The following is a 22,758-nucleotide window of genomic DNA, read 5'->3' on the forward strand; positions in this document are numbered from 1 at the left end:
GATGAGAACGTTATTTCCTCTTGAGCTCGTATACCAGGGATGCTTCTCTCTCCTTGTCACCCGTCCTCCCTGGCAGACATGTTTCCTAGGTAGGTATTTAAAACCTACCTCCAGTTTCATTAGCCTATCTCCCAGTAAATACTGCAAACTCACTTGTTTCAGCCACGGCTGAGGAGATGAGCTCAAACGCACTCTGCGCCTGATGCTGTGGGGTGACTGATACAGCCCCACGTGGCGTGTCTCCATTCTGCCGCACGTGGTAACTCAATTACACCAAGCGCAGTTTGCAGCCCAATTACACCTCAGTTTGCAGCGGTTTTAACACAGGGAGCAATAGGACGGCCCCTCAATTCCCCAAGGATGCTCCTTGCAAGGCAGGATCTCCGCTAGCTGATACAGGTATTCCTGGGTGACCCCAGTTATGCTGTACCAAGGGATGTGGAAATAACCCCAAGAATAAAACTTTGAGCAGAAACCAGGTGTGTAGGCAAAGAAACCTCCAACTTTTACTATCTCATCACTTCTAACAGTATGGAAAAAAAAAATACTAGCATACAGGGGCAATTTATGGTGGACCAGCAATATAAGGTCAGGATTCAGAGCAAGGCAAGTGGTTAACGGGTTAAAAAATAATGTGGTTATGCTCTTCACCCAGCAGCCTCTTGGGGGGAAGGAGTTAAAAACTCAACTCTCATCACACACCTTTTGTCATCCTTTTATTGTTGTTAGAACAGAACATATGTTGCTCACCCTCAGAGGTGATGCCCAGCCACTAACAGGACAATTTATAGTAAAAACCAGAGAGGAAGGTCTGGTCTCCTAATGGGGAGAGATTTGATAGCCTCTATTGATTTCTGGAGAATTAATTCCTGGGGCTGGATAGGGGAGGTAATGATAAAAATTCCCAGTTCTCTATGCAAGGGGAAGGAGAGCTCCTCAGCTGCTGTGCTACAGAGGAAATAGTGTTTCATAAATTCAGGTAAAGTTCAAAAATTCAGCAGGAGATGGGCACATCGGGGCTGCCCGTGGGTGTTCTGCACGTACCTCAGGCTCTGCTCTCTGCTGTCCTTCAGGACGGAGCTGGCGGACTCCTGACTCGGTGTTTCTGGGCTGGGCTCGGCCAGACCACCTCCAAGGACCCTGAAAACGCAGCTCTGCTAAACTCAGGTTTTATTTCTGCTGCTTTTAAGATCAGTCAAGAGCTTGGCCATCTGCATACACTAAATGTGAAATCAGGAGCCCTTAAACAGCTTGAATACAAAGTCATTTATTAAAGTGATAAAAAGTGGACAGGACAAAAGACAAACACATTTAAACCGAACAATTTTTGAAAGTTTAATATAGCTTTAGATAAAACTGAGCTTGCAGTATTAATGAATACAAGAGTTTGTTATTTTGTATAATTCAAATAAACTTGTACATTTATACAGTTATAGACTGCATGCCAGAAAATGCATTTAGTTTATTCTAATCTGAATATGTACAATTTACAATATAATTCAAGCATAAATTCAGCAGTAGAGAACACAGACCGGCTGTGCAATCAGTTACTTTGTCTTAGCACAAGCGTTAGGGCTGGGCTAAAATATCAATTAGGGGGGAAAAAAACTGGCCACACCAATAAAAATGAAATATTAACCAGAAGTAACTTCCTAAAATAAATAACTAAAGGAAGTTATCATCCACATTTGTACTTTCACTCTTATTAATGAGACACATACATTGTCATCTTAACATATGTAACACACCGCAATACAAGCCACAAGCCTCAGAAATCTTGCACCCATCAAGGATGGGTGCATATTTTGATTTTAAAAAATCAAACTTTTCAGTTAATCGTAACTTAGTATTTTCTATGGCATTACTTTAATAAAAGCCAGGCTACTTCTCCAGGGTTTCACACACTTTTGCATGTTTTATACAAGCTACTGAGTAAGCTGCAGCTGCTCAGACTGCCAGCTACAGCACTTTGCCCTGTCACCTATTTTAAGTTCAATCTGTAGAACACATTCACACTGCTCCTACTTAATTCACTCTTGTACACAGACTCAATCCAAAGTTTCCCAAACAAAAACGCCACTTGGCTCTCCCGAAGGCAGGACTTTGCAGCTGCTGAGCAGCCACCTGCCCCACGCCAGGCACGAGAAGTCCAGCACCTTCCCCGCAGCTCTTGGGAGGGAAGATGCTGGTGGCCCCAGGGCACGGCTGGTGAAACAGCATTGCTCCTAGGCTGGGGGCACGGCACATTTACTTTTCCATAAAGAAAAGTCAACAGGACCATGAGCCACCCCCCATGCTGATGGCAGGAGAACTCAGCAAAGATGGGGAACCCCCCAAGGGACCCCCACCTTGCACCTGCACTTCCCTACCAGAGCCACAAAAATGCAGGCAGCACAGGGCAAGATATGGAGTGCAGTAGAATAGAAAGAAAAGGAAAGGGAAGGGAAAAAGGAGAGGAGAGGGGAGAGGAGAAGGAGAAGGAGAAGGGGAAGAAGAAGGAGGAGAGAGAAGGAGAAGGAGAAAAAGGAGAAGGAGAGGATATTTTCAGTTGGAAGGGATCTACAATGACCACCTAGTTCAAGTACAGCGTCACAAGAGCGCAGCCGGTTGGCTGGGTCACACTCCGGCAGCATCCCGGTGAGGAGGCAGTGGTCCCCCATCCACCCCAAACAAACCAAAGGAGGTTTGAGGAGAGGTCAAGCTGCTGGAGACCATTCTTTCAAAACCAGAGCAATCTGCTCAAGCCTATTGGCAAGACTCATCACTCGGCTGTGCCGCTGGCCAAATGTTTACCACACCAATTAATGTTCTGGCTCTCTGGTTTGGACTTGGTGGCATTTTAACTGTTGACTTGTACATGGCTATTTTTGCTGTCAGTCAAGGACTGGTAGAAGAGTTACGTGTGGTACAAAAGTCTGCAGTATTTTACAAGACAACCTGAGGAAGTGTTAGCAAAGAGGGGAAAAGAAGTCCAGATTTTATCTTGCCACATCAGCAATCCACTCACCGCATGTGTAGAGCACTGGATTGGCACACAGGGAGCAATGCATGACCTTCCCTTCAACAATAACGTGCGGAGAATTGAAGTATAGACAAAGGTGTAAAAAGCATGCAATGCCACTCAAAAATCATGATAAACAATGAAAAGAAACTTTGGAAGTTAGTATAAAGTCCTTGGGTGTGCAACTGACCAGTCATACATTGCAACTTCCAGTGAAAGCCCTGAGCCACAGCGGTGTCCGAGCCAACCCTCCAGCTGTGCTGTTTCTAAGTTCTTATTCCATGCCAGTGTTTATAACAAAAACATTTCTTTTTCCTCAAAGATTGCCATATCTGTTGTTATTAGTCACGTATCAAGCACCAACATTCGTGCAGGATGGTCCAGAGCCCACGAGTCAGAAGTGCCCATCCATGACTGAAGCTATGCATGCATCTCCTGACCCACACGTGTCCATGCCTGGGACCATGTGGCTGTGGTCTCAAGGGTTTTACATGCAGACAATGTCATGCAGAGTCCTTTTCCTGGTCGCTGTTGGTGGTGGCTTTCGTACCCAGCTCTCTGTCAATGCTGCCCATCACTCCATCTCGCCTAGACCTCCTCCTCCTCCAAGAAGGAGCCTCTGGGAAGCCATTGTGACATGGCCCCCAAATACAGACCCCAGACTAGAAGTGTCCCTGGGCATCGCAGCAGCCAGCCTCCAGCTTTTTGTGGAGGGTCCAGAGCAGTGCGGGATGCTCCAGCACCGCAAGCCATGACCATAGGGGCACCCGCACAACACCCAGCCCTCCTGGCTCGACCCCGCTGGAGCAAAACCAGATGGATAAAGGAAAACCCAAACACAAGCACAGAAGGATATCAAACCAAACATTTATACAAAGTATTACTCATTTTGAAACCCACAGGGTCAACTTCAGTTAAGAACATCTTTAAACATCATTTTCACCATAGCAAAAGCAGTAAGGAGTGATGCCACCGGCAGCGCAGCCAGCAGCCGGTGTGTCCTGTGCCCACCCGGGCTTGGGACTTGCCGCAACTTCGCACAGCTCCGGCTGCAAGGTCATGGCTCACGCAACCATCACCTGCATCGCTACCAGCCCAACTGGGCCGTCAAAGCAAGAGGGAGTGAAATCCGGGCACTGCGGAATTAGGGGAATGATGACTCTGCCTTGGGATGCAGTTCATCAGGAATAAATGCCTGCTTGGCTTCATGGAGACATTCAGCTGTTTTGATGTTTAGCTATTCTATCAACATGAGAAATCAAGCACGTCCTGCTTATTTATAATGGTTTTCTGGCACATATATTATAAATCACAAATATTTTTAAAAATTTTTACTAACTGTATCTAAAGTGTGAATTTTATTCCTTTATTTACGGTTCTGCCTAGGCTTATTAGTACAAGTTTCTTCTCTAAACAATGCCTTATGAAATACATTTAGATTTTTTTCCAGTAGCCTAGATGCAGGAAAAGAAACCCCAAGAAAATGCTAAAGCAAAATAGAAACCAGCAGTTAATTTAAGGCTAGCAGATTTGGTGTTCAGAATTAACGAATACACCTTCTTTTAAGAAAAAAGACATGCACCATAACTACTTTGTTGAACGAAACGTCACAATCCACATCAGGAAAAAAAACCCCAAACCCAAAACATTTTCAAATTAAATTATAAGTTACCCTGAAAGTTACCCACTTGCATGTTTTACCTACTACTTACTCTTAAGAAATACAGGGAAAGGAACGACCCTTTCCATATTTTTCAGAATATACAGTATAAATATAGTAGGAGTCATGCCATAATACTATATGCAAAAATTGCACACTATTATTGCATGCATGTTGTGATACTACATGCCAACGAACATCAGCTCGCCGATCATCCCGTTGTTCGTACTTACAGCACAGCCACCGCTACGGAGGGGATGCTCCTGCCTCCCGGCGCACCGGGGACCACAGAGTTCAGCACACCTATGGCTGGTGGAGGGCCAGCTCTCCTGCCCACCCTGCCCTTGCCAGTAGCAGTTCAAGCTCTAAACGATAGCTAGAAGTCCTGGCGGGTTATGTAAACCGATCCGAATTCATTTTTCTCAGTTTGGGTGGAAGGTTCCCTTCCATCCTGCCGCCGCCCGACAGCTTCTGAAGCTTGGGCGGCAGGTCGGCCACCGACTGGCTGATGGGATCTGACATCATCTTTGTGGTTTTAGACACCAGTTTCTCCTCCGAATTCCCGGGGACCGAGCTGATCCGCTGGAGTTTCATGGGTAAATCTCCCATGCTGTAGGCCTTCTCAGAGGTGGTGGAACTCATCCTGAGGAGTTTTTTTGGGAAGTCTTCCCTCCCAGTTATTTTCTGCAGTTTTGAAGGTAGTTTTGTGCCAACTTCATCAAGACCATCCAGGCACTCCACCGAGTTATTCCTTTCTTTGCTGTTGCTCACCGCGGGTGCTATCAAAGGAGAGGACATTAGCAGCATCTCCTCCTGCTCCTTCACACTGTATGGTGGGGTGGGGACCTCAAACGTCGCGTGGAACTGGGAGTAATCGACTTTAAAGAACCCCTCTTCCAAGGAGATAACAGGGAAGAAACGATGACCCCAGAGCACCTCATCCTCGGTATAGGATGTCCTGGCTTGACACGTCATCCCTGCAATGAGCAAAGGAGAAAAACTCACCAGCGGGGTCAACTGCAGATGCACGTACATCTTAAGGGTTTTTTTTGAATATTTCAATGAAATATATTCTATGTTTTTAAATGTATAAAAGAAAAGGCATTTGCATGCCTACCATTTACATACAGTAGCTATTAAATTGTCATTCTCAAGGTGAAAGGAGCCAACAATAGAGGAAGGAGTGTAACTGAATAATTCACAGCTGCTATTATGGGCACTTTTGAAGGTTCTGCTGACAAAGGGAAATACAGGGCTAACTGATAACCCCGGTATTAAATTAGCAAGAGCTTCTAATTGTAATGTAAAGATGGATCTGTCAGGATCTTAAAAGTATTACTGAGTTATTCTGTATTTTCATCACATTGACGAATGCGCACAAAACCAGCCCCTACGCTTTATGCATTCCAACCCACCAGCGAGCCGTAGGTATGTCCTACGAAATACATTTATCCCTTTTTAAAGGCTTCACCAGCAATCTGCTCACAGATCCATCGCTTCCAGGCTGAGATCCAAGCTTCAAAAAATTAGCAGGGAAGAAGAAATATGACTAAGAGACTGCCCTTCCTCCACCACCTCCAACCACAGAGAAAAGTCCTCCCCCTCGAGCACCCAGACTTGGCCATCCCAGTGACCCATCGGACCTCGGAAACCAGAGGGGAATGATGATGGTGGATTGCTGGAGGCTTCTAGAAGAAATCCTGCTGCTGCTTTTTTTTTTTTTTTTTTTTTAATGGTATCTGTAGCAATCTGTAAACAGAAATATCCTGCCATTTTATCCTAGTATATAAACTGGAAATATGACATTTGGTTTTCAGGAAGCCAAATCTACCTCTGCAAACACATCCTCTGCTTAGCTGGCAAGAACGCCTTTAAGTTGAAAGAAAATTAAAAGAAACCTTGGAAGGCACAAGACAAAAAAAGGCAGGGCTGTAGCGAGGGGGAGCGGGGGATGGATATGTGCCTGGTGACATACAGCCGGGAAATTAAAATTTTATTACACTTCATGCTACTGCTTATGGAATCAAAGTTTTAGTTCTGCATAGCGATTTCCACTGCTAGTACAGCTGGGTGTATAACAAGACGTAACACTCAGTTTTCTGTTTTCTCTCTTAGGAGATGAATACAACCCTGGGTTTGGCTGCACTGGCCGCACTGCCACCAGCCGGGCAGGCACCTCTCCTGAACTCCCACCTGCAGAAGCACACCCCAGGACCACGCAACCCACCCTGGGACCATGCAACCCACCCCAGGACCACGCAACCCACCCCAGGACCATGCAACCCACCCCGGGACCACACAACCCACCCCGGGACCACACAACCCACCTCAACACCATGCAACCCATCCCGAGACCATGCAACCCACCTCAAGACCACACAACCCATCCCGAGACCACGCAACCCACCTCAGGACCACACAACACCCCCCCCCCCCGCAACACCACCATCTCAAGCCTCACCAGGACAGAAATTCATCATTTATGGTGTACTCTCAGCCGGTCACCATGTGTTTCAGTTGTGTTTACTAAGTGAAGTGGAAGCAATCACATACCTAATGGGTTTAGAAAAAAACCTGCAATTTTCAGAAGAATGGTAATTAGAGTGAGTACTGCTTCCATCTGTGTCCTTTCCTCTACAGCTGTTCACTCGCCGTACCTTCGTACCTTCGCTGCGAGAGCCCAGACCTTTCCCCTCTGCTTCTTCAGACCTGACCTCTGAGGGCGACCTCATTAGCGAACGAATGCATCTAATAATGCATGCAAATAGCGCGAGCTGCGTTTGGAATTGGGTCTACAGTGCCTGTGAAGCAGATGGCTGGTTAACTCCGGTGACCTATGCTTTAGGTAACAAATTGCTTAAAATGCAAATCACTCTGTACAGGAAAGTTGGTAGCTGTCGACCTTGCTGCGCCGCAGGCTTTGCTGCGGAGGGTGACCCGCGCCTCCGGCATGACTACTGGGCTCCTGTGCTCCCATGGGAATACTGCTGGGGTGGCTACCCCAGCCACGGCAGCGCTGCTCTGCAGGGAGATGGCTGCTGGGTGGAAATCCCTTGTACAGCTTTTCCTTTGCATTGGCAACACACCAAAAATAAAAATAAAAATTAAGCTTTATCATAAAAGGTGGCTATCAAAATGCCATGGGGGGTGTAGCAAGGGGTGTGAGGAGAAAAACAATGCTGCCGGGGCTTGGGGAAGGGGACCAGCGCGCAAAACCTGCATCCACATCCCCATCAGCCTCCCCATCTGCATCCGCACCTGCAGGAGCCCCCATGGCCAATGCTGCACAGCCAGGGCAGTGCTGTGTACAGAACCACTGCCGGCCAGGTCAGGCTCTCACATTGCTGCCAGCTGCAGGGCTGCAGGGCTGTTTCTGCCTCCTGATCTACTTCCCAAACCTGCTGCTGCCAGTAGTCTTTCAAAGGAGGAATTTTATACCTGCTTCCTATCGAAGAATATATTAGCTGGATCTCAGGAAAATCAGCTTCACATTTTGTTCCACTGATGTAACCCTTTGTAAGCTCACTGGAGAGATAAATATTCACAGGTATATAATTTTTCTTTAAAATCAATTTATCTTACTCACTAACAAACCCGAGGGTGCAAATTATTTAACGGCCTCTCAGGATGAACAGCAGCAACTAATATGCTTGTCATTATAGGGAATACCTGCCATGCAGGCAGATGATGCTAACAGGTGCTAACATGCTCTGATAAGCCCTTAGACAAGAAATCAATTCTCAGGTTTTCTTCCAGCTCTTCTGCATTTCCCGGCTCTTCCTTCCCTTTCCGTTTTCTCGGCAAAGCCTCAGACTCCCAGCTACAAGCTCTGCAACGCCTTTCTGCTATTACACACTCCGAGCAGCCAGCTCACAGCAGCCCCCGCTGTAACTATCTCCTTTGTATTATTACAGCAATAACAACAGAGTTGCATAAGGCACTTGATGACCGGAGCCATTATCCATGTCCTTGCGCAGAACGAGCATCAGCCCTTTGCAAGTGTCCTTACACATGGCTCGTGCTCCCAGTCAGGGCATTTCCAGCTGGCAGCAGCGCACGGAGCGGCACAGTCCTGGGGCTGCCAGCCAGCCCAGGAACAGCGCGTACATCCCGCACTGGGAGCATCCCATCTCCCTTGGGCATACATAACCCGTTACGTTGCTTCTCACAGCACGGGTGAAGCTAACCACAGCCGAGGCAGGTTCAGACATCACACGCAGCGTCAGCATGGCACGGGAAACACATCACCCACAGCTCGCCTGGCCCCTTGCTTGCACCAAGACCTGCCTCTTCAGCAGGCTGCTCGGACGGGAAAGCACCACACCAAAAATCAGCGGGTATTTCTGCATTTTCCCATAGGAAAAACAGGAGTACCTGGGTGTACCTGGGTGCAAGCCACCACTGACAGCCCTTCTTGAAAACTACCTCAGGATTATTTTCCAATTATTTATGCCCAGGTAAATACAGGCTTTTTATTTTAATGCAGATGTAGTTTCTTTCTGACCTGTAAATAAGATGCATAAAGCAGGAGGCAGCTGGCAGCCGTGCAGGGCTGCACCAAGGTGCAGGCAGGCGCGGGGTCGGGCTGCTGATGGACACCTACAGTGGGACAGCACACTGCGGTGGGCATGGCTCAGCCCAGCAGCCTCTAGCACAGCATTATATCAGGATGTATATATATATATAATATATCAGGATATATTACATATATCCATTAATATCAGGCCAGTAAGTTGTCTTCTCCTTCTCTTGGTACAAAAAGCTTTTTGGGTTTTTTTGTATTTTTTTTCTCTTTCCCTATGAAGTTATCCATCAGCAGGGTACACAGCCAGCAGATCCTTTGATGCCTTCGTCACGCTAATGAGCCTGTTAAAATTTTACCAACTTGTCTATATTATTAATATTCATTTGCAGTATAAATTTTAAACTCTCGTTTGGAAGCAAACACACTGTATGCAGTGCATATCATTAAAAAGCCATCCATTTGTCAAAGTAAAAGGTTTCCATGCATTTTGTTCATCACTCCTAACACATGGTTCCATCACGACGTGCTCTCCAGAGCTGTTAACAGCTGGTGACAGCAAGGCACATTAGCAAAACTCTGCCTGCATAAAAATCACAACACACCTGAAAAAGAGGTACGCTGATGCGTATATTCCAGCATAAAACCCAAACAAAATGTCCAATAAACCCCTCTCTATTATTTAAAAACAGAGGCTGCAAAAACGTTCCCTATGTCCAAGGGAAGCGATTTCCATCCAGGAGCACTGCTCCCAAGGGGGTAAGTGATGCTCTTCTGTCTGAATACCACCTGCTTTCACAAAACTCACTCCTGTGCATTTGGGACCACCCCTACCCAGATCATCTCTGGCTGTTTCCAGGAATTGTATTCCTTCTGCAGGAACCAGGAGCTGACTCTGTTTCCAAAGTATTATGAATAATGAGCTTTAAGAAAGGCAAGAGCAAAGTTTTGGGACCATCTCCTCAAAGGCAGAGGCTGAAATGGTGTAAGAGAGAGCTTCAGTATTACACATTTTTAGAAATTTTGCTACCGATTAAACTCAGTCATTTACAGCCACCTGTAGTGATCCGGCATCCTTCTGCAGAGTCCGGCACATAATGCCACAGTCCATTACACAGGAAAATCCCAGCCATGCATATTTAGGAAAATTTCCCATTAACCTCCTTAAATAATGTGCAGTGGAGCAGCTCTGGAGGATGAGCACAGGTTGAACTGATACATTTCTCTCCTTAAGTTTGATATGAAAATAACTTTTAATTTTATTTTTTTTTTAATAATTATGCCTTCTCCTTTCAGCATCTGCTCTATCTGAAGGAACTGCTATCACTGGGGGAAAAAAAAGCAGCATCTATCTGTCATATCAAAAGTTATTAGTTACAAGTTGTTATTTCTAATGAGGTATTTCTAATGAGGTTTTAGAGCCCTAGCTGAGCTGAAAAAATGGATGCAATTATCCCACCCTCAGCCAAGCAGCAGACTATTTAAGCTTCTGTTTTCCTCTGTCTCTGGCAGGTTTAGACTCGGCACCCCATTTCCAGGAAACACCAATGAGAAACAGCGTTGTGCAAACACTCAGACACAGCTGACGGGGACCGGGGCTCCCAGCACGCTCGCTCAATAAACGTGTAACACTGAGAAGGCTCGGTGCCGTTGGGATGATGCTGGGGTCGGAATTCCCCAGCATCTGAATTTCTAGTAATTCACTCAACAATCTCAATAGCTTCTAGCTTTGCTACTAGAAAAGGCCAATTCCCTGGGAAGGTGAAGGCATCCCAAAGGGCAACGGCTGTTGCCACCAAACCCATCAAAAATCCAGCGTCATCTTGCATCACCCAAAGTCCCGTCCCATGTATGCTGGCCACGATGTCCCCATCGCTGGGATTGGGTTGTGATGGGCACTGCACACCCTGCTGAAGTTATTTGACACAGCTGGATGTGGACAACCTGTCCTTCATCCCCAGGCTGGGCTCTGTAAGCCTGAGCTCAGCTACAGGCTGGATGGGGCTGGGAGCAGCCTGGGCTGGGGAAGGTGTGTGTCCCTGCCCGGGGCAGGGGGTGGGAACTGGGTGGGCTTTAAGGTCCCTTCCAGCTCAAACTGTTCTGTGATTCCATGAAACAGTCACCACTGTGGTTAGTCCTGGCTCTAGACATCTAGATGGATCCTGAAGTACCCAGGTACACGGTCCCTCCTGAAGCAGCCAACGATAACAATACAGCACATCCCAGTGCTGCGACTCGCTGTCAGCACAGCTGAGAGCTGCCACCCCCAATTAATAAGGGGGCAGATGAAGGACAAAAAAATCTGTAAATAAATGCTTTGGCTAATTCTATCCTATAATAACCCTCAAATTATTTCTAAATTTCTAAAGTACCCAGATGGAGCTGGCTGTATTCAGGCGATTTCTAGAACTCATAATATACTGTCTTGAAAAAAACAGAAGCGTGCTGTTATTTATATGGCCCTCTTACACTTTATTACAGAATTTGGCTGATAGCTGACAAATCATAGATCATTAATAAGCTTTTAACAGCCCCCCTGTGAAAGCCTTCGGAAGCAATTCAGGCATACAAAGGTCACACGGCTCTCTTCTCTCTCCAAGGGAATGCCAGAGATTTCACCTTAAATCTTTTTGTGCTTCTGGGCTGCAGTGTGCTGGCCAAGAGCTGGGCGCAGGGACACCAGGAGGTGTCCTTCTTAACACGGAAACATGGAAAATTTAATCTGAGCCAGTTGGGGACAGAGATAATTATTTTGGCATTACGACGACTCAATAGCACATCGTCCCAAAAGCACCAAAAAGGGCATCTTGGCATCCCACTCACCAGGACTGGTGCAAAGAGAAATCCTCCAGGAGAAGTTATTGGCAAAAATACACAAATATGTTTGCATTTTGTCAGATTTTTTTTCTTTTTACTTATTCAGAGCTTGGGCCCTGCACGTTACAATGCCTGGAGCTGAGCCGGGTCCGAGAAGCTGCCTGCGCAGCCGGGCGGCTCTTCCCTTCACCAACTTTACTGCACGTTGGTGGGGTGCTGATCTCCCTTAAACCTGCAGGTTACCTGTAAAGCCTCAAAAACACGTGTTAAAAATGGATCAGCCAGCAATGTTATACCAGTTACTAAGAATTAAGCTCATTTACAACTGTGGTCTATGGCCCATGAAGGCAAGAGTAAAGCTTGATGTGAGACTCGATATAAAAACACACCACCCTCATCCCGCACTCCTGCAGGATTAAGGAAAGATTTACCGCTGTAGAAAAAAGGAGATGCATTATTTCCACAGAAATCTCTCCTCTTCTAGGACTGTAGAGAAAATACAGGCAGAGAAGCTGAATGGGTTGATCACATTTAGCTAAGTAACAGCGTGCTATCCTGATGTTAACACCTGGCCCCTGCACCAGTCGGTATCTGACATGCCAATAGATGTCGAGTTCTGTGAAAAGCCAGAAAATGGGCGCCTGAAACGGGAGGTCAGAAACCAGACTCGGAGTGATGGATGCTCCAAAGCTCCTCCTCTCCACGTTCACTGCCACATTATATTTTAATGTAAGTTAAAATGACAAGCTGTACTGTGCATGGCTGAGAAATGTACAGCCTGATGGAAGAGTTTCTAAGCAGACAGAAAGCGTGGTGTCTAAACTCTAACACTTACCATTTGGAAAGAACAGCTATTTTTGGCATTAACGTTTTCCCATCAGAATTTCAGGGGGTATTTTTTTTTATTGAACCGATGATAGTTTGAAGTGCAATAAAACTTTCTGTCAAATTTGTGGTTGTCAGCCTCTGCCGCTGTCTGCTGTCAACACCTGCTTTAATGCACTGGTGCTTTTGCAGCCTGCCTTTCTTTAGTGGAAGGGAGATGGCCAGCTACCTTGCATCTATCCATTTAATGTGCCTGATTACTGTTAAAGTAATGTTTCAGTAAAAAAATCCCTTTTATTAAAGAGCAAAAAAATACAGCATCTCCTGCAATGCAAGAGACAAAAAGAGTCTTAAAGGTAACAACTATAAAAAGGTGCTCTATGAATCCAGGAAAATGTAAGTATGTGAATTCCAAGCCCTGCCTGCAGCTGTGAGGGGATGCTTCAGGTGGTGGGATGCAGGCAGTGCACTGCGCTCCCAAGAGCCAACGGATCTGCTGCCCATTTTGCTCTGCATGCTCACCTCTGGTTTCCTAGATCGTGACACAACCAGGTCCTAGGATGAGACACCAAGCAAAGTGGTGGCCCTCTGATATAGCTCCACAAGAGCCACGTCCTTGAGAGCTAGAAATTGCCCCAGTACAAGTTGGCCAGAGATTAAACAAGTGAAATGTGCATGCAAACGGGAACCAAGAGAGCAGAGCGGCTCAAGGATCGCAACACACACATCCGTGCAAGGGTCAGACATCAGTCTTATGCTAAACGTTTTAATTTCTCATTGCACTGAATAGCGAACCCAGGCTTCTGCTCTGCTACTCAATTTAGACACGTTGTTTATGCACCGGCACTATAAATACCTCCTGGTTTATTCAGACTGTGCTGTTCTCCCAGGAGCTATCTTGACACTTAAAAAATAGCGCTGACAACAAAGGTATTTTTCTTATCAGCCGGTCCTCTTCTCAGGGCAATTTTTAATCACTCAGACACACATAGTTTTCTGACATCTTGCAGAGAGCTTGCCTTGATGCTTACCAGGACCACAGCTACCCAACATTAGCACAAATTACAGCAGGTTTTGAAAATGTCATAAAACCAGCATGTAAACGCAAGGCACCGCTGCATGTATTAATACGGTTCCTGTGTAAAGGAACGCAACAGGCTGCTGTTCAGGAGAGCTAACCTCCCCTATTGTATTAGCCACTTACGAAAGAAAAGGAGAGGGAAAAAAAAAAAAAAAAAAGGCAGCCTTCAGCGCTGCCCTCCTGTGCTCAGCCTGCAGACCTCTGCAGCAGTATTTTCCATTCTTTTGAAAAAAACAGAGCCAGAAGTTCAGCTATCTGAACCAAACTGCCTAATGCATATTTAATGCAGCGACAGGAATTTATACGATCTGAGAATCTGGCCTGGTATTTTTATTCTCTCTCTCTCTCTTTTTTTTTCCAACCCAAACCCCCATATTATTCTGAAAGACTCCCATCCTTTCCTTTCTACCTATGTGCACGAGTGCGTCAGGGCTGATTCCAGCCCCTTCAGCTCCTTTCTTCGAGCAGATTTTTTTTGCAGAGCCATCTGCCACATTCCTGGTTTTGCATCATTTCCCTCCTACCGGGATGTTATTGAATAAGCAGCCGCAGCACCAAAATGGAAGCATTTAATTCCCTGCTCCATGCAGCTCTCTGCTAGGGTGCATCGTGAGCGCTGCTGGCATCGGGCATGGGCAGGGGGAAAGGGACAGAGGGAAGAAAGGAGAATGGTAAGTGGGGAGAGGCAATGCACCCATTCCCAGTGGATGGGGCTGTTTCCAGGATGCTCCTACACAGAGCTAGGGATGCTTATGAAGTGGTACTATGACAAAGAGCTGCCCCTTCATGCCCTGACAAAGTGCTGCAGATGCTCTCCAGAGCTCCCGTCCAGCCTCAAGTATTCTGTAATTTTTACTGATAACACAGTCCTATGATAACTTTCCTCATGCTACTAGCTGTCAATATTTTCAAAACCTTGGAGCAGACAGAGGAGGCTCACCGGGGAGCTGAGTGGCTGGGGGCAGTGCCGGGAGGTCGGGATGCCCTCACCCACCTCCGCAGCCCCAGCCTGGGCACCACACACCCCATAAATGTGGGAAATTCTGCACAGCTGCGTGCACGCTGCAGCTGGCAAGGGGGCATCTTCAATAATCCTGCAACTCTTTCCAGCTCTGGGCTCGGCCAATTATTGTAAAGTAGTGTTTTGGTTAACATTAGTCTATGCGTAACTCCTATCATAGGGGAAATAATTTCTAAAAATAAAAAGGAACACTTACCTGAAAATGCACGTTTCAACATAATGCGATAATGGAACTTCCCCACCGTGATGACTGCTTTTCTTGTATGGAAAATATGACAGAAATACGTACAAAACACAATTTTGTCATGAATTAGACTTCCTGTAAGGTAAGGCAGCCCCCCTGGGACCTCCCCCAGACCCAGCTCCCCGGGTGCTGGTGGCAGCAGCACTGTGCCGGGTTCTACATGCCGAAGTCCCTTTGTCACCAGGCTCATGGCTGATCTGCCACAGGTGCTGCAGCACCAGCCTGCGCAGGGACAGTTTAAACAGGGTTTTGCTGCAGAGGTGAACGGCTGTGGAACCTGAGCGTGCTCTTCCACATGTACATGGAGACCCACCACCCAAGTGGCATCTGGATAAGCCTCGTGGCAAGCCCTGGCTGCCGTGGCCACAACCATGGCCATGCCAGAGGGCAGGGATGAAGCCACAGCTCTTCTCTTGTAACTGCACGTCTGCTCCATCCATTTGATTTAAAAGCAAGAAGTTCTCAATTACCCTGAATTAATATCAGAATATTGTTGTTTAGTATCAGAAGCGATTTCCCTTAACCCCGAGACTGCCCGAATCACCTCCTCTCCTTGCCATCTCACAGGAGAGCCCAGGGTAGCTGCCTCTGTGCTGGATTTCTCTTCAAATTGCAAGTACAGTTTTTCAGTAAGAATTAAAAAGCTGGTTTCTGCAATTAATGGAGTTTGGGCTCCAAAATGCAGCCCAAAATGCAGTGGTTTTATTTGCATCACAAGGTAACTGTCCATTGGAGATGCTGGGGAAGAGACACGAGAAGAAAGAACTGTTGTGTTAAATGAGAAGAAAATTGTTTGTGGTCAGAGGATGCCTCAGGAACATATGGCTACCATGAAACCTGAGAGGAATCTACCCATCAGTCAGTTAGAAAAGGAAAAAAGAAGAAGAAGAAAAAATACATTTAAAATAAATTCTGCTCTTCGAATGAGAATATTTTAATTATGAGGCAAGAAACACAAACCCAAACCTCAACCCTTCCCCTTGAATACACGATTTCTCCAGCAGCCCCATGCCTCTCCAAACACCCACCCAGCCATATGCTGCTCAGCACCAAAATAGAGCACTTTAATCTTCAGGGTTTTGGCAGACCTAAAAAAAAAAAAAAAAAAAGCCTGAAGATTTTAGAGACTGCCTTTTTGGGATGAAAAACCTATTTCTCTTCATACTGAAAAGTACCGTTTGCTGGTGCTATACAATACGGCTCCACAGTCGGGGCATTTTTGGGCTCTGAGTTACATGGACGTGTCCCAGCTGCTGCCTGCAGAGAGGAGGGAGACCTGCTGCAGCACCGGCTCCTCCTGCCCAGCTCCCCTGCCGGCATCCACGGCACGGGAAAGGCTCTCAGGGGATGGCTGAGAGACTTATTTAATTACACCATAAACCTGGCAGCCAATTTTTAAGCTGAAAATAATGTGCCATTTGGTATGAACTGTATCAATAGAAGGGTGAAATGCGGCACAGAGCTGTGTTTGGAAATAAACTTTCCTTATTTAGTGTTGCTGGTCTAACGTATGTATTAATCTGTCAAGTATCTTTGCAACACTAAACATTTCGAGGCAATCAATTCACCAGCTGCTTCAAACAAACCTGCTCCTGTACCACCGTGACTCCTGCTCCTGGCCCGTGGCTGCCTCGAACAGAGAATTCAGGGTGAGACACCCCCATACAGACCGTGAGCCTCCCAAGAAAGAGAGAAAATCTCACCTACCACCCTCTCTCGGTGTACTAGCATTTAAAAATAATATTATAGAATTTAATTAAAAAAGCGATCACCGGCGGCCCTGGCACTCCTATGTACCCCACAGGTGCCTCAGGGTTAGACCCAGGGGTGATGGGGGTACTCAGCTGTTGGAAACCAGGGGACAGTCGCCAAACAGAGGGGAGATGGGGGACAGATGACCTCCCGCTTTGGGAGAGGGGCTGCCTACGGCAAACCCACCGCATATACCTGGAGAATGGGACTGCCTAGTTCTGGCAACCCCAGCAACCCCGAAACCTTTTCTGGGGGACTATTCTGTTCCCTTCTGATACAGGCAACTTCTGACGCTGTGTCTAAACCAGCTTTCCCAGCTGCAGCTCTTTCACCTGCACCCCAGAGCGCCTGTCTTGCACTTGAAACATTCACAGTTCCAGGCTCCACCACCAGCACCTCCCAGCCTGGTACAGCTTCTGTCATGTATTTAAAATTATATGAACAATGCTTAACACAAGATCCCTTGAACTAAACATAGCATTTGCTGCACAGTCTTCGGGTTTAGCTGACAAACATTTCTTGCAAACATGTCAGGCACACGGAATTTCCTAGGGAAGAGATGCATCAGTTCTGTCAGTGCTGGGGGAAATGACTGTCAGGCTGGACTCTGGGCTGTAAAAGCCTCTTCAGGGAACCAGACACATCTTGCTGCACCATATATATAAATAAATTACATATATATATATATACACACACACATATATACACATATATATCAATATACATTTAGAAAGCAACTTATGCTCTTCAGCATAGTGCTGAATGCCCCTTGGCAGGAGAGCAGCCTTCCAGGTTGCTACAGGGACCCAACCACCAGCACCAATTATCTGTACTGTCCTGCGATGTCAGGAATTACACCTAAATTTACAGCAGAGCCACAAGAGCAACATTATTTGCACAGCTTTTCAGAGGCGATCCATGAGAAGAGCATCTGTGCAAAGGCTGGGAGAAATGGGATGCTTCTGTGGGAGAAGCCAACGCCCAGCCAGGTGCCCCCCCTAAATACGCAGTTTTAAATAGTGCTCTTAGTCCCGGCAGCTCCCACAGAAAATAAACACAGCTGCGTGAAGACAAGTGGGAAACCAGGCAGTATAGCCTTGCAAACACACAGTTGTTCATTAGGCTTCGTTTCCTGACAGCAATTTCAGGTTTTCACGACAACTGTATCTCTATATAGGTCCAGAAATGCCCCTGAGGTTTCAAAATGATCACGAAAACACCGTACAAATCAGGATTTTCTCATCTTTATGCAGTAATTTTTTGATGGTATTGTTGCAGGTAGTTCCTGGAATATGTATGAGCGTATCCACCTAACCCAGCACGGATTTACGTTTTGGGAGGCAATGAATGTTCACCCCAGGGTTCCCTCCCTCCCTGGCGCGTCGTACGCGCTTCACCACAGGTTCCGTACAAACCTGACACAAATCTGCCGTGCTCCCTTTGATCAGGACGTTTCACTTCTTGTTTTCAGTCAGATGCTACATCTCTCAGGTGTTAGTGAGGTGGCAAAACAATGTTCTCCCTTGTACTTCCAGCACAAATCCCTCTACCTAAGTGTAAAGAGGCAAAAACGACCACGCACACCACTGCCTGCCTCTGCGATCAGCCATGCATGCTCTGCTCAGCCCGACCAGGTGGGAACGCTGCTGAAATATAAAGTTGAAATGGCAATATTTTTTGATTTTTTATTTTAAATTTTAATATTTAGAAAAGGATGTCCTTTAGCACGAATCACCGGGAACGTAATGGCTTTGATATTCCCAAGAGCCATGACTGAGCCCCAGGCACCCGGTGGGACATAGCTGGGTTTTGTCCTTCCCACCTGAGCAGTCCCTGCGCACAACGAGCAGTGAAATCAGTCACCCATCACCTTGGGCTTCCAGCCTTCAGGGACGCAGAACACCACCACGCTGGTCCCTGCCCAAGGACAGTCGCTAAGCCCTGGCCTGGGTTCATAACGACTCGTTGTGAACTTCAAGGCAGAGAGGATGGAAGATAAAAGATGCCTTTCTTGGAAAAACCATGGAACTACTTCACTTCCCCCTCACCCCTCAGAAGAAGCGTGCAGAGCTTTGTAGCTACGATGACATAGATGCTGGCGACGTGAAACCACGCACCATGTTTTCTTAATAACAACAATTTTAAAATGGACCCAGCACAGAGAGATTAACATTGTCTTGTCTCCGATGCCCATGGCACAGCTTCAGCAGCCTCAGACGAAAGCCCAGAAGAGCTCGGGTGGTGGGCTGAAGCCCTCCAGCTGGTGAGTGGTGGGATTGGCTCTCCACCCACGCAGGGGTGCTCTGCAACTTCAGCCCTGGGCTCCTCCTTACAAACAAGAGACCCCGCTACCCCTTCTACCCAAGGACGTAGCGGTGGGAGTGTTAACCTGAGGAGTGAGCAGGAGGACACCACAAGGTACGGTCCTGGCCACGGTCCCCACAGGAGCCAGTGAAGAGCATTCCACTGCTGTGCGCCAGCGGTCCCAGAGGCTGAGCTGTTAGAGGTGTTTTATCTGGGTGGTTTGGAGGCAGGCTTAGACTGCAGCTCTCGACACACGACCATCCCCGGAGGTATTCAGAAGATGTGCAGCTGTGATGCATAGGGACCTGGTTTAGTGGTGGGCTTGGCAGTACTGGGTTAACAGTTGGACTCGATGATCTTAACGAGCTTTTCCAAACTATCTGATTCTATAAACAGTTTTAGGACAAAAAAACAAGCTAAAAGGGACAGCTCACCTTCAGTATTCCTGCCCAGAGATGCCTGGTCTGTCCTTCTCCATCCCCTCCTGTACCAGCCATCCCACCCTCTGCATGGAGCTCCCCAAGGACCCACCCATAACCCCTTCCCTGGGGACCAGAAGGGTGCGCAGGCCTCATGGCCCCCTGGAAAGGTGAGTTTTCCCTCAGCAGAGCTTCAACTTCTCTGTCCTCCTGGAGAAGCTGTGGTGGAAGCCGACTGGTGGTAGGGTGAAGGACACAAAGAGATACAGGGACCACCTGGCAGCTTTCTTCCCTCTGAATTAATGTACCGGGTCAAGGTCTCAATGGGACATGTCAAGAAGATGTCAAGAAGCCTTACCACTTGTAACCAATAAATAGTGGGTCTTTCCACAGACTGGAGATGTGACAATCAGCCTCCCAACCCAAGGTCTCCCCTTCCTACACGGTGAGCAGGGCACCTCAGCGTTACCTACAGAGCTCCTGCTCCGCTAAACCCACGCTTCCCTGCGGACAAAGTTCCAAAAAAGCATCTTCATGTATTCAGCAACTCCACATTTTTTTTCTTCCCCTTTGGTAATATATTTGACTGATCTCTACAGATTTCACAGGTGCATTCACATCACCAGGTGCACAACATTTCAGAGCAGATCCTTCATTTGCCACGTCATCAAACCTCTCCCATATTAAAATAAAAATAAAAATCTCAAAATAAACCAGGGCCAACATTTCCTGATGCAAAGGCAGGAAAGGCAGATAAGGCTCGGAGTTACTGAATGCCATTTTCTTCGTATGGCCTCATCTTCCATTATGGTTTATATACAAAGCATCAAGAAGATAATATAGCAGAAAATAATTTCCTGCGGCGTGCACAGGAGTGAGACTATTACAGCAGTCAGTGAAGGTTAATTAGTGACTATATATATTGCAATGTGATGTCATGCAGCGTACTCCTTATTTCCATGTGCACCCCAGGAGAATAAATAAGCCACAACTCAAAGCTGTACTGTACAAATAGCCATATGCCTACGAGGAGTTTCTAATTTTATATACAAACACTCTTCCTTACATTCGGATCGCACTGGTATTAACTCTCAACAGGCTGGTTTAAAATCCTGTAAGTCTGGGCCCTTTTTGACATTTCTGGAAAAATCGTTGAGTTTTCTTTCTGAAAATTTCAAAAGTGAGTCAGTATTTTTGACATTTCCTTGTGAATTTTGTATGGTATTCTTTTTCACTTCCAATCCTAAACGTCAGTGTATGGCTTTCTTTCCAGGAAAAGACCTGTTGGGCGGCAGAGGTGCCTCCGCACGTTCATACAGTCCGAAGCCGAAGGAGTTAACAAGAAGTGCTTTGAGCTGTTTAGGTGGCAATCACCACCAAAGACCTGATCAAATTCAAGACCAGCGTTCACCAGTTTCCAGCACTTGCCCAGCTTTAGGTTAAATGTGAAAAATGAAATAAATCCAAGAAAGTAATAAGAAAACCTTTGATGTACACTTAAAATCTAGCAAGCATGACAGAGCTGAAGACTCTTCCCAATTCAAAGAATTGCTAAATATTTCTCAAAATATGCTGGTGGAATGGGTTGACTCCTTGGGGACAAGCCACCAAGGGAAGGCGGCATGTTGGCTTTGCCCACGGCTGCAGGAGAGACCTGTCTGGGCAAGGGTGAGATGAAGAGGTTGAGGAGGAGGGCAAGAGATTGAGATGGATGGGCAAGAGAATGGAGGAGAAGAGAAGAAGGAGGAGAAGGAGGAGGAGGAGGAGGAAGAGGAGGAGAAGGATGTGGGAGAGGATGTGGAGGAGGAGAGGCTGCCAGAAAGTACTCAGTTCACCAACAAGTGCTCTGGAAAACCACCACCACCATGAAGCACTCTACGGAAAACCACCTCTCCTTCACCCCCCACCCCAATTTCTCCCTTTCATGATATCACTGTATTCAGAAATTCAAGATGGCACAAACACTGCCAGGACTGTGTGAATTATCATTCTTTGCTATAGAAAAGTCATTTAAAGGTGGTATAGATTTTTCTTCTGAGACATACAGCTTTTTAACCCATGGAACGACACAACCAAATGTGCCAAATTACAACCGCCCTACTCCCATGTCCAAGTGGGACCCCACAACCTTGGGCCAGCACTGCGGCACGTGGTCGTTCTCCCCGTTCCACGTACTTCCAGCTGCTCCAGTCTTTCCTCAGAGCCCGTTTGATACCCACAGATTTGCAGGGCATTGATTAGCTCCCCCCAGACACTGCCTTTCAATGCAGCAGCAGCAATGCTATGCCAAAATGAATCAGATTTCCAACAGAGACATTAGCAAAAAAAAATAAAAATATGTAAATATTCTGAATTATTAGGCGAAAAAGGGTGAGTTACAGCAAAACCAAAGCCTCTTCTCCTACTTTGAACTCCGCATGCTGGAGCCAGTGAAGATGGACACTCCACTGCAGTTTTGAAGGCTGGGGACCTGCTGCTGAGATCACAGCTAATCCCTCTTGCACAGCCCGCCAAGCGGTGCCTGCGCTCCCCGCACGCACGGCAGCAGGACAGAGGGGCTGGCACTCACCTCCTTCCCTTAGCAAGGCAAGGAACACAGCACTTTTATGGCAAAATTCAGTGATTTTTGTGAAAAACAAGACCAGAAAGAAATTAACAAAACCATTCAATAAATACGCCATTTATCAAGAGTAATTTAAAGCTAAGTGAACCAAGAAGAACGTTGCTGTTTGTTAGCCTGGCACCATGCACGTATAAAACTGCGAACTGCCCTTTTGGTTAAATGCCGCAGCCAGGAAACACGGTGTTAGCCTCAGACTAGAAAAGCTGATCTTATAATCCCAGACTGAGTTACAGCAAGAACATTTTTCTAGTGATATCCTGAGCATCGGGAGGAAGGAAGGAAAGAGCGTGATGCACACACCCCCCCAAGGGCAGCTGCTTCCAACCTGGCACCGTGCTTGGAGAGCTAACCAAGATTTCACTTCAGGAAAAGATAAATCCGATTTACCTATATTTTGGGGATTTATGCTTGGAGCCCGGAGGCTGAAGTAGGGAAAACTTAACTCTGACAATAAACACTGTGAATAATGTTGCCCTTGACACAATTCTT

At 46.7% G+C, this 22,758-nt stretch overlaps 1 protein-coding gene across 1 annotated transcript in view; it reads right to left on the reverse strand.

Annotated features, from left to right (window-relative positions):
* Positions 1-1,251: 1,251 nt before the first annotated feature.
* The window catches only part of KCNJ3 (potassium inwardly rectifying channel subfamily J member 3), a 55,769-nt gene continuing 34,262 nt past the window's right edge, over positions 1,252-22,758 (reverse strand). Inside the window, 1 exon segment of the mRNA XM_040604567.1 lies at positions 1,252-5,638. Within this exon segment, the coding sequence (XP_040460501.1) occupies positions 5,055-5,638 (584 nt within the window). The 3' untranslated portion in view covers positions 1,252-5,054.

Source organism: Falco naumanni, chromosome 8 (assembly GCF_017639655.2).
Source record: "Falco naumanni isolate bFalNau1 chromosome 8, bFalNau1.pat, whole genome shotgun sequence".
NCBI lineage: Eukaryota > Metazoa > Chordata > Aves > Falconiformes > Falconidae > Falco > Falco naumanni.